This window comes from Drosophila pseudoobscura, chromosome 4, assembly GCF_009870125.1.
Source record: "Drosophila pseudoobscura strain MV-25-SWS-2005 chromosome 4, UCI_Dpse_MV25, whole genome shotgun sequence".
Classification (NCBI taxonomy): Eukaryota; Metazoa; Arthropoda; class Insecta; order Diptera; family Drosophilidae; genus Drosophila; species Drosophila pseudoobscura.
The window spans coordinates 23,679,626-23,692,014 of NC_046681.1; the positions used below are offsets into that span (position 1 = coordinate 23,679,626).

The window sequence follows — 12,389 nt, forward strand, 5'->3', positions numbered from 1 at the left end:
GGTTTTTTCTTCCTTTTGTTATTTTGGTTCTTTTGGTATTTTGCGTATTGGCAAAACTCGAATCACTAAAAATAAATTGACATCAATCAGAGACAGAGAGACAGAGAGAGAGAGAGAGAGGCTGGGGCTGGGCGGAGGCGACACCGATGGCAACTAATTAAGCAACGTCACACATGCAACATCCATTAATGAAAAGGCAACAAATGGAGACCGAACCGAACCGAAACGAAGGATGAATGCACAGAGAGAGATTCCGAATTGTTACATTTGGTATTTAAATACCAAACAATAGACCAAAGCGAGAAAAAACGCCAAAAGAGAAATTGGAATTCTAGCACGTAAATCGAGAACCGAGGGGAAATAATAAATCAAGTAGATTGTGGATTGGGTGTCTCGTAGTCTCGTCGTCTCTCGATTCGAACTGATTGACGTCGGAGTTGCAACTAAACGCTGCCGCTGCCACGGACCATGGAAATATCACATCTCATTCCATCTCTCTACGGAATGGTGGATCTCCTCTCAATCTAGATCTAGATCTCGTGAGGAAATACTTGGAAAAACTTGTTTCGAAATATAGTTCGCTCTTTCAAATGACTCTTAATGTGGCTTTAGATTTGTTTAGTTTTTTTATTCAGCTCTGAATTTGAGATGTGTGTGTGTGCAAATATTCTCTTGGCCCATTCGCACCTCCTCCACTAATGGTTGTTGTTGTTTTTGCTGTTGTTATTGTTTTGCGGTTGCTAATGAGTTAATTAACACATTTTTGTGCTGTGCTCTGCCAGTTTTGTTGCTCACAAAGAAGTTGACTCTGAGCCGTGGCTCAGCAGCGATGCGTGTGTGGATCTCTTGGCTAAAGGGAAATAGAACGCAGGTGGAGGGAGTTCTGTGTGTTTGTGCCTGTTGGAAAAGCGGAAAATGGAGTGACGCAAATGGAAAAGTGAGACGCACAAGTGGGCGAGCAGAAAGCCCGTGCAAAGAGCGGGAAAAACTCAAAATAAAGCCTAAATAATATACCAGAAACAGGGGAAGAGTTTCAGCGCTTCAGAGCCGCTCTTTGGGTGAAAAACGAAACTGTAGAATCATAAATAATGATTAAATGTAGCTATCGAAAAGACCTTCTAGGCTCTTTGAACACCTGGCTTTCGAATATATTGAATGTTAGCGCAACTCATTTTCGAGTATTTGGTTTCAGAGGGCATAAAAAGATTGAATTTCAATAAATAGAAATATGAACTCAAGGTATCTTAGTGTCGAGGAAGGTGGGCAGCGACTCAAACACTCCGACTGAGATCATAAGGATTATAAGCATCAAAATCTTTAATTTTTTATTTTTTAATAATTTAAAATTTAACTTTATCTTCAATTTGTATTAACAAAATTTAACAAAAATTTCAAAATTATTTCCAAGAAAATTCGTATAATCTATCCCGTTCCAGGAGACCTCTTTAAACCCCGTTCCCTTTTTCCGTGTCTTATTAGTGATCTCTGGTTTTCCAGAAGAACCTACGTTCCTCCTCGGTTTCTTCGAGTATTTCCAGCCCTAGAAAAAGTTCCCATTATTCAACGAAACTCGCGAAACTTATTTGGTAACAGCACCCACTGCATAGTTTATATATAATTTCGCGTATCGTGTGTTTACACTCCACAAGCAACTTTCACCTTCTCCTTGACTTGACATCATCATCAGTCTTCATTGATTTCCATGCCACACACACACACACACACACTCCCAAACGAGAAGGAGAACAAGAAATGCAAATACCATATGTAATTTGCTCAAGGTTCCGTCTACTTCCGCCGGGTACAAGTACAAGTCTTTTTTCCCGCCGTAATTTCTTGGCACATTTTGCATTTCAACGCCGCACAACACTCTGCTTTGCCTGTGGCCCTGCCCTGCCCTGCACTGCCATATATAATGGCTAATTTGAATTTTTATCATGTTTACAAGCAAACAATACGTGCATCATCATCATCATCATCATATTCGTCGTAGTTGAAAGTAGGAGAGATACAAGGAGGTACGCCCACCCACATTGGGCATGTGTGGAGGGAGTGGGGGAGGGGTGGTAGGTGGTACATCGCGGCTTTTGTTGTTCATGTTGACGCCGGGGAAAAACCTCGCACAACATTTGCATATCGATTTCATATGCAGTGAGGAAAAATTCATATGTTTTCGCGACTTTTTCCAACAACAACAGAGCTCCAGCTCTCTCTCTCTTTCCCCGCTGCTTCTCTCCTGCAAAGCAAATGCAATCCATGTATATTTTTTGGTCGTACTTCTCTCCTGCTCCAGAAAAAAAATTGTGTGAAATAAACATGAAGATGTTTACTCCACTCTAATTTATTTGCAAGAAGTACTCTTCGATTATCTGGCTGGGATTTGTACGATATTTATGGATCGATTCATCCAATCCGAACCCATAATCCCTCATATATCCCCTGGATCGATACACTTTTTCCCCCATTTTCATCCTGCAGCAACCGTAAAGGAAATTGTAGATTATTTGCAAATTTAATAAGCACCCCCCCATCCCTTCACCCTGCTCCTTTTTTCCATCCTGCAAATGGGGAAACTTGACATCGTCTCTGGGTCTCACATTTCCCTGACAGCTTTTCCCCCCCTTAGCTGTGGGGGAGGGGGGGGAGGGGACTGAAGCTCGTTCGTTGTCTGTTTTGAAGTTTGCCTGCATGTAAATTGCTCTGATTACCACGTTGCAGTTTTCCTGCACCCTCCAGCCCCTCCACCCTCCCCCCCCCCCTCGCAACTCTTCATTTCCACCATTCTGTGTCTCCTTTTCTCACTTTTGCTTACTCATTTGATTCCGTTGTCTCTCGTCCCTAGTCTTCTCCGCCTTGCCTTTTACTTAACCAAATGCAAATCGCTGTTATTACTGCACTTTCCTTTGCCTTAGTCGATCCCCTACACCTCCACCTCCTGCTCCACCTCCTGCTCCTTTCTTTTGCCTTTGTTCCGTTTAAAACACTTGAAGTATTTATGTGCTCCTTCCTGTTGTGCTGCTCCAGGGTCAGAGGAGCTATGGATTCGCAAAGTGTCATAAAATTTGAATGCAACTTGCCTTCTTTTTTTTGCTTCTTGCCACAATTTGAGTGGAAATGAGAAGTCATTTGTTCGGTATTTATTGTGTGTTCGGGAAGGAAAGGAAGGTGTGTTGTGGCTCTTTTGAAAAGAGGTGGGGGTTCCTGTCAACAGTTCTACTTCTGATGATAGATCACGGGTAAACAAATCATTGGGGACTCATTTGAATTGATTAACTTGTTTTTGAGATACACCCAGAGAAAAAACAGGGGTACAATTTGAATTTTTAAAATTAAATTTTACAATAAATAAAAAAATTTCAACAGAGAATAGAAAAAAGTAAGGTCACATTTTGACATTGATATGAGAATATTAAAAATTATATATAAGTACATATTTCTTGTTTAAAATTAATATATTTCATATTTAAAATAAATGCGATGAAAATTATATCTTGAAATTGTATTTTTTACATTTCCTTTTATTTCATATATTTTTGTTATGCTTTAAGCAATTTTTATATTTTTCATAATTTTTTATATATTTGTATTAATATTTTTGTATACAATTTTATCAATATTTGTTTCATATATTTTTATTAATATTAATTTATATATCTTTTCCATAAATATTATTATTTTTATATATTTATTTTCTTTTTTTATTTAGATTTGATTTATATTCAAAGTGAATTCTATAACATTTCACTATTTTTGTATTTAACAACCGAATATTTAATATAATTTGAGTGTGCTTCTTTTTCTCCGAGTGTAGCCTCAACAAAAATTTTGTGGAATGGACAGCTGTCAGCTAATTAATCCTACAAAATGGATTGTCTTACATGGAATGTATATCAGAGGTTGAGTAGATTTTAAAGCAGTCCAAGGAGCACTGAAATTCAATGCATAAATTGTTCCCCAAAAGCAACACACACACACACACATCTACAGATGGTATGTTTTATTGAATACTTTTTCTGTGGAAAAACCATTATTACAACCATTCTGGAGCATCGATATATCTCGTGTTATTTTTGGATAGGCTGCTGGTGATGCTGCTGCTGCTTCCCACGCTGACGACACTCAAGCCTTTTGCTTAAGAACCTCCCCAACCTCCCCCCGCCCCACCTATAAAAGCACTTTTAAAAATGTCTAAAGAAGGCCAAGCCTGCTGTCTCCCTCTCTCTCTCTCTCTCTCGGTCTGCCAGGAATAACAATAGCAATGCCAAAGAACGTGGGAGCCCCGAGCCCAAGGAAAAACCAATCAAAGGCTCTGCCCTCTTTAGCATTGCTGCCTGCCAAAAAGTATGCAACACTTTTGCGACACTCCACCCAAAGGAGTGTTGGTGGGGAATGGAGATCCAAAGAAGAGAGCAAGAATAAAAAGTGGAGCCAAAACCAGGAAACAAAACTCGGCGACTCACTCAAGCATTTTATTAAATTGCCACCTTCCGTTTGTTGTTACGTTGAGACGACGACGTCGACGACGACTCCTTCGACTCCTCCGACGACTGTCTTTTTCTATATCCAGTTTTTCGATTTCTAGGCAGACTAACCTCCCCCCTACACCCGCTCCCTGCTCTAGCGGTAAACCAACAACGTTGCAAAAAATGAAAAAATATATTTCTGCCATCTTTTTTACCCCACCCCTCCCCCCATTATATCGTTTCCGCTGTTGGCCCACGAAAAACTTTTCTGTCAGCTGTTTTGTTGCTGCCTCTTTGGAGGTTAAAGTGCCAAATCACGAAACAAGCAGCAACATTTCTGAGTCTAGTTTGGGGTCTAAAGAAGAGGGATATTGAATTGCAATTTTTGGCTGTGGTGCTGCACGGTTCGAGGCGTCTCTATAATGCGCCAAATGTTGGATGGAGTCCAAAAACTTAAATTTGCATTGAATTTTTGTTTTAGGCGCAATGCGGGCGGTGGCAGCCAGCAAAAAGGCTTATCTGAAATTGAAAATTCAACACACACACACATACACGGAGCACATACTACGCTGAAACGCCCACTTCTGATCAGGGAGTGGTGGACTAGGAAATACCCTAGAATCTATAGGGGAAATGGAAGTACAGGTAGACTTCAATAATTAAGAGAGCTCTACCGTAACAGGGTGTTCGAAACTCTTTCGGCAACGTTTGAAAAACGGATGGTCCTCGAAAGAGAGCAGATGTGGGGATGACACCATCTAACGTACATGATTGTTACTTTTTATCGCTGATCAAACCAACTCAAGCACGATCGCAATCAAACTTGTTCGACCTTTCTATTCGAACACTGCAATTATTATTCCCCTCTCTTTTTCTGGTATATTTTGGCACAGTTTTAGTTAGTATTTTTGGATATATTTGAAAGTGAAATCGATAAAGTTTTAATGTATAAACTTCTCTTTATAATGAGCTGATTCTCCCCGCTCTGTACGTTCAGCTATTACCCGCCATGTAAGCCACGCCCCGTTTGGAAAACTATCATTTCCATCATTAGAAAAAACACCAAAATAAAATAGAAATAGAAAAAACAACCCAAAAATTAGTTAAGCAAACCCACGCGCACACACACTGACACAGAGAGCTAAACCCACACTGACACAGAGAGAAAGTGCCGAAAATTATTAAGCATACGCCATGTTGTACAAGGGTAATTACATATAGCTGCAGGGCCACCGCGACACCAGAACCGGAAGAGGGCCGAAGCGGCAGACATAGACAGAGACAGAGTGGGCGTGGATGTGGTTGGCGGTGGCTTTGGCGGGGGGATTGTATTATTACTGACTTGGCAGGAAGCCGCGCAATGTCAGGGAAACTTTTTTCCTTTTTTTTTTTTGGTTTTTTTACAACTTGTTAACAATAAACGCCGCTAGAGGTCGCCCAATTAAAAATGGCATTCCCTCGCTCTACGCTATGCGCGCTCTCGCTCTATCGCCACTCCCCCTCCCCCCCCCCCTTCCTCTCCTCTATCCCTGTGTGTGTGTGGGAAAAAGTCAACATTTTTGTGGTCACTTAAGCAGATTAATATCATGGGTATAATTAAAAGAAGCAAAACCCCCCGAAGCGTGGACAGGATGGAGGAGAGAAGCTTCCTGCCCGGGCAGCAAAAATTAACATAAATTACGACAAAAATTTCGCCAACTTTTTTTTGTTCGTTTTTGTTAAACATTTTGCTGGCTCACATAATTGATGGTTTTTAATTAACTGCCAAGTGACCGACAACTGACAGGGCCAGAAAGTTCAGGACAAAAGGCAGCCGCCAAAGGGTGACAGACGGACAGAGACAGAGACAGAGCGACACCGAATGAATGAAAAGTTCAATGAAAAATCCGTTTAAAAAACAATTCGGTTCGCACTGTTTGATTGGTTGGGACGGTAGTCTCCTATAGTTTCGCTTTTCCCCTGCTCCCACCTTCCCACTGCATGCTCTCCCTTTCCTACCTTCCCACTGGATGCCCTCCTCTCCTCCCGCCATCCTACTGCATGCTCTCCCTTTCCTCCCACCTTTCTACCATTCTCTTCTCTTTCCTACTCTTTCTTTTGGGCCATTGTGGCATGACAATAAAAACTGTCAAAAAGTATTGCCCGCTTTTAGGCTGCCCGCGTTTTTTCCCGCACGAAATTTCCATAACAAAACTCGCTCGGAGATCGGTCACTCTCTGTCACATTTACTTTCTCTTTTGCGCTCTTTGTTCTGTCAGCTGTTTGAATTTCTATATTCTATATATTCATTTCATACGTGGAATGTGTTTTAGAATCTAATCCCACCAGACATTTGAGGAAATGCATAAACCAAAATTTACCATAAAATAAAAATTTCCAAAAATGTTCTACCAATTTTTTTGTAGAGAATTTTTTTGAAATTTATTCCATAAAAAAAAAACATTCTCTCACAAACAAATCTATTTCCAAAAAACTTTAAACATTTTTGACTCTAAAGGAAATCAAAATGGGAAATGGAAAATCAATTTTCAAAACACTTTCTCTTTGGGCGATGTGTCGGTGCCACCGTAACCCCAATTTATATTTTGTTCTGTGGCACAACACAGACACGTCTACGCACACACCGACAGACACATTTCTCACGCCCCGCTGGTCACTTTGTGCCGCGCGTTTTGTTGATTTGTTGGCGGTTTCCAAATATTTTCGGGCTGCCCGCAGAAACGCATTTATTCACCGAATTTTGTGTATTTTTCTAGGAAAAAGAAAATAACAAAAAAAAAAAAAAACTTACCATTGCGATTCTCACTATCGGCGGGCTTCATTTGAATGGGATGATACATCTGCAAGAAAAAAGAAGGCGGGAAATTAAGTGTGAAAAATATTGGCAAAATGTGGGGGAAATATTTTTGGCAGATTTTTCAAAACCATCAAAATGAAGCCTTTGTTCCTTTGCTGGCCGTTATTCTCGGGCCTTTGCCCAGAGAGAGGGAGAGAGATGGCGTTCGAAAGAGACTCGCCAGACTACAGATCAAAGATCATAACTACAGACATTTTATCCTGCAATTGGGCAAATCCTTGCACATTCAAAGCCCTCCACTTTCTCTTGTTAAAGTCCAATCCCCAAAGGGCCTCGCCATTCTTCCATTTTAATCACATTTGAAATATTAGAGCGCAATATGCTCGGCATTCCCCGCGCCAAAAAACGGACGAAGGACGCGATTAATTTACACAGCTTTAGACCGAAATGCAGTCACCGAAAACCCACTGCAGTTGAGGGCACAGAGACTGGGAGAGGGTTGTGCTTCACTTAAGCTGCATAATGAATGGAATGCGGGCAAGCAACGGGCAAAGGAGCCTCCGCCTGGCAGCAGCGCCGCCGCAGAGGAGGAGGAACACAAAGCCTCTGCCTAAATCCTTGACAAAAGCCAAACACATTTATTCAGCGGTCGCTACAAACGGTCGCAGGACTCGGGCAAAGGAGGAGGAGGAGGAGGGGGGGAAGGTTGGAGGGTTGGAGGGTTGGTTCCCTCGGAAAAATCCTAAAATATGCGTTGGACTTTGCAGCGTGTTTTAAATGTAATTTTTCGCACACAACGTCTTCTAATTAAAACGAGCTTAAAGCTCGTCCTTTGCCACCACCGGCACGCCCCTTTTTTCCGCACACCAACACACCGAATGGGCACGAGGCCAACGCATTCGCAACACTGAGAGAAAATAGGACATCAGCAAAATACACGCATCAGCGAGACTCGTATAGAGCAATCATGCACACGACATGCAATTTGTTTTGTGTATTTTTGGGCATTCTCTTTTGAATAAATCGCTTGGGCGTTTCAATCATCAATGTACGGTATATTTCCTATTCAAGATTAGATTTTAATAGATTTTCACGCTCAGTGTAGAAATGGCCGCGTGACTGGCGGACACAAGCCCTCACGATGTGAATAGAGGAGTCACGTGTTCAGCCCTAGGGCTGGGGAGGCACCTACCTACCGCGAGGCTAATGGCGCGTGATTTATTGGCAACAGGCGGTGAACGGTGAACGGCGAACGGGAAAACGACGACAGTCTACGCTAGAAGGCAATGTCCTTGTGCTTCCCCTTCCCGGTGTACCACTGGCACCTGGACTGGCCGTAAATAATACACGCAACGCGACTGCTTACAAATTGCACTAGTCCAAGTCAACCATCGCCACCTCCCCCTCGAAGCCTTCGTTTCATTTGCTTCTCTTTCGTTCCCGCTCTGCCCCATTCCTTCTTCTTATTTTGGCCAATTTATTTATAAGCAGGAAGTAGCAATTACCAGTCAAACACAGGCGGCATACACACCCACAACCCACGGAGGGGGTGTCCCTCGCCTGGTGCTCGCTCCTTTTGCTCACTGTGTCAACTGGTTTCGTGGTTGACTGTTCTGGCGGCTTTCACCTAATTGGTTGAAATATCGCCGAGAACTGTTTTCTATTGGGGCAATTATCGGTTCGCCTGCACTTAATCAGCAGCCAAAAGTTGGGTCATGAAATGCAGGGCTTTCAGCGATAAATTATCGATGAAAATGAAATGAGGAGAACAAGCTTTTATTTGATTGAAAAAAGATTGATAATAGAGTGACTTAAAAGATTTGGTTGAGAATAGCATAGTGGTTTATAGTTGATCGATTTATAATCGATACATTTTTAGACATTCACATACATCTAAGCTATTTTGTGTATCGACATTTCGATATATCCATCAATCACTCAAGCTTAAAGTCCGATTCATTCATAATTCTTAAATCAACTAATAAATAACAACAATCCTTCATAGCCACCCGTTCCTCCCAGTCAATTCTATATTTTTCCCATTCATTCTGGCCTTTTAGGTTATCTCCCCCATTGGTGTGTCAATACCAATCGAAAACTACCATCCCTTTCCACAGAAATTTCACCAATCAACATGAATAACCGAAAACATTTTCCGATAACAATCGCAAATTGTGCAAGAAAATTACAAGCCAGCGTCAAAGCCTGTCAGCCCGTCCAACGGAAAAAAGGCAACCGGCAACCGGCAACCACAATCAAATGCAGCACGCACATGTCCCTGTTATCCTTCCGCTGCGTTGTCCCGTCATCGCCGGCTTCAAGCTCCTTCTTGTTGTACCCTTTGCGAGAGTATTACGATTTTCAGCAGACGTTTGAAATGCAGACAAACGGTCCACTAGAAAAAGTACCATACAAAATACTAGTAAAATACTAGGAAGACAGAAACAGATCCTATCTTAGAATCTACGCAGAAAAAATACTGGAAAATATTGGCTGCTTTCATAAAATACTTAAAATAATGCAGAAAAATACTAGACAAATACCGTTCAAATACTATGTGAATACCAAATAGAATTAGCAAAATCATCTTATAGAATCGATTTTAAAAAAATACCAGAAAATACCGAGATTACTGAAGAACCCAAGAAAAATACTAAAAATGTTGCGTCATAATTGTTCAAAGATGTTGAGATTTTTGACAAAGTTAAATCGAAATGATTAAAACCCGTTTTTTATAGAAGAATTGACTTTTCTCAAAAATATTCCAAACAAACTCAAAAAGCTATGATTTCTCTAATGGTTCCATGGATGTTAAAGAGCATCATGTACTTCGGCGATACCCTTCCTTTGTGTTTCCCCTATTGGTCCTGTTTCCGTTCCCGTTGGCAATTTTCTAAAATAAATATCGCAGCTGCAGGCAGCAGCAGCGACACGCGGCAGAGGCTACATGCAAATTATGTGAGTCGTCGGTCGGTGGTCGGGGGGCTTCCTTCTGAAGCCGATAACGTGATGACATAAGCATTGTCCCTAGGAGGACCCTTCTTCCTCACCCGTCTTCTGCTTCTAGCCAACACATGGCTTTCAAATAATAATAATATTCAATGCTTATTTGATGGCGCTATAGAAAAAGGACAACACCAAAAAAGCGGGAGAAAAAAAAGCGCAACATTGCCAAATGTCGCTCGCTTTTGCTGACGTGGCACCCTATCTCTCACAGGCTCCTGCTACCCTCTCCCTCAGCTATGGTGCCCTTCCCTTTGCACTTTTCTCTCTCGCTGACAACTTTCCAGGGCTCTGCTGGTGCTCCTCTGCTCTTCTGCTGCTCCTCTGCTCTTCTGCTGCTGCTGCTCCAAAGTGCAAATTGACATTTTTGTGCCTGTGGTTTGCTCTCTTCGCTTTGCGCCAACCAAAAAAAAAAAAGAAGGAATTCCATGAAAGTGCATTCCGCTGCAACGAAACAGGTATGCCCTTTCTTAGCAGATGGTATTTAAGACGTGACGTTTTTTGGTATTCTAACAGACAAGAAATCTGACAGAACTATTTCATATTGAATAGCATTTTTCTTCCTCAAAAGAAACTTATTATTTTTTTGTACACCAAGAGATCGCCGGCAGAGAAGCAACCAACCGAGGGGAGCTGCCGCATGACCAAAACGATCGCGTTCGTGCAGGAGAGAATAGAAGTTGGACCAATTATATGTTAAGCTGGCATTTCTATGATCTTCCTCTAGTATATAATCTAACTTTAATTCCAGCATAATTCTACGAATAAATATCGGTTTTCTTTGAAGAGATTTCGGAAACATAAGGAAAATTTCTGAAAATATTTCAGCCAAAAAAATATATGGCCATATCTTGACTATCTATTCGCCCTCTTCATTCCTTTTTCTACAAAAATCTTATAGAAATTATTTATTTATTATTAAAAATCAAAAACAAAGTTTAAAAGCCATTTCTGCCTTGGCTATACCTCTTGAAAGAGTACACAAAAGATAAACTTTTGGCGCGTGTCTTCTTTTGCTAACAATTTTCACTTCTTTTTTTTTTGGTTTTTTTTTCGTTGTCTTCTCTCATTTTTAAGCTGCCACAGGACACAAGGCTAAACTTTTGAAATTACTTGCATTTTATAGGGAAATGTGCAGAAAGCGACAAAACAGAAAAGACCAAAAAAAAAAACGAGTAAAGAAAAGAAAACCGAAACTATGGTATATTGGGAAAATACTAGAGGAAGAAGGAATATTTCGTGCTTCGTGATTTTTTTTTCCCCCCCCTTTGGTATGCCGTTTTTTTTTGTATTTTATTTTCTCTGCTGTTGCTGGTTGGTATTTTTTGTTGTATTTTGTGCGGTGTCATGGCTCTGTCTGTCCAAACGCCAGTCAATCTGTCAGTCAGAGAGTCAGTTAGCCATAATGAAGGAAGCGGCAGGAGGGGCGGTAGGAGAGGCGGCAGAAGAGGCGGTAGGAGAGGCGGCGGAACCACCACGATGATGATGATGGAGGTGAGATGCTGCCTGCCTGTCCTGTCCCTCTCTCTCGCCCTCCTTTTGGATGTTGTCCTGTCATTCGGATGATGGCGTTTCATGATAAGTTTATAGAGTTTTTTCCTGTTTGTGTCAGATCAGCAAAAAATTCCAATTAAAGGTTAAGAAAGCAAAGACCTTCCGCGCCTCGCCCCGCCTCTCCGCTCCACTCCTCTCCTAATGATGTAATTCGGGATCTCCCAATAAAGAAAATCAAAGAGAAAATGTCTTCTTACCCCGGCGAGTGTCTTCACATTATGCAAAGCATCCTGGGCCTTCAGTGCGGCACGTCGCGTAAAGAACGTCACAAAGCAGCAACCTGCGAAAATAGGGGAAGGAAAATGTATATCAGATTAGCATAAGGGTTAAATTGGAGTTTATTTTGCGAGCAGGCCCCCACTGCCCCTCCCCCACTTAAAAGGTGGCAAAGAGAAATTATGAAAATTATTGTTATTAGCAAAGGCGGCCCCAAGGAAACGGCGCTTTGAATGCCAAAACGTGTGCCAGAGCCAACAATGGGCGTGCCCACCCAGGACTGGGGGCTGGGGGCAGATGTGGCAACAACATGACAGGCTTGCCACTAAATTAAACATTATGGCCTCCCCACCCCC

At 41.7% G+C, this 12,389-nt stretch overlaps 1 protein-coding gene across 4 annotated transcripts in view; it reads right to left on the reverse strand.

Annotated features, from left to right (window-relative positions):
- bru1 (bruno 1) overlaps positions 1 to 12,389 on the reverse strand; it is a 98,504-nt gene that overhangs the window by 31,916 nt on the left and 54,199 nt on the right. For all 4 annotated transcript variants that reach the window (XR_004469081.1, XR_004469080.1, XM_002132684.4 and 1 more), the window contains exons 3-4: positions 12,015 to 12,097; positions 7,255 to 7,303 (exon numbers count right to left, since the gene is read on the reverse strand). Coding sequence is in view for 2 of the 4 variants with exons in the window: in XM_002132684.4 (XP_002132720.3) it covers positions 7,255 to 7,303; positions 12,015 to 12,097 (132 nt within the window). In the remaining 2 variants the exon portion in view is untranslated. The remainder of the gene's footprint in view (positions 1 to 7,254; positions 7,304 to 12,014; positions 12,098 to 12,389) is intronic.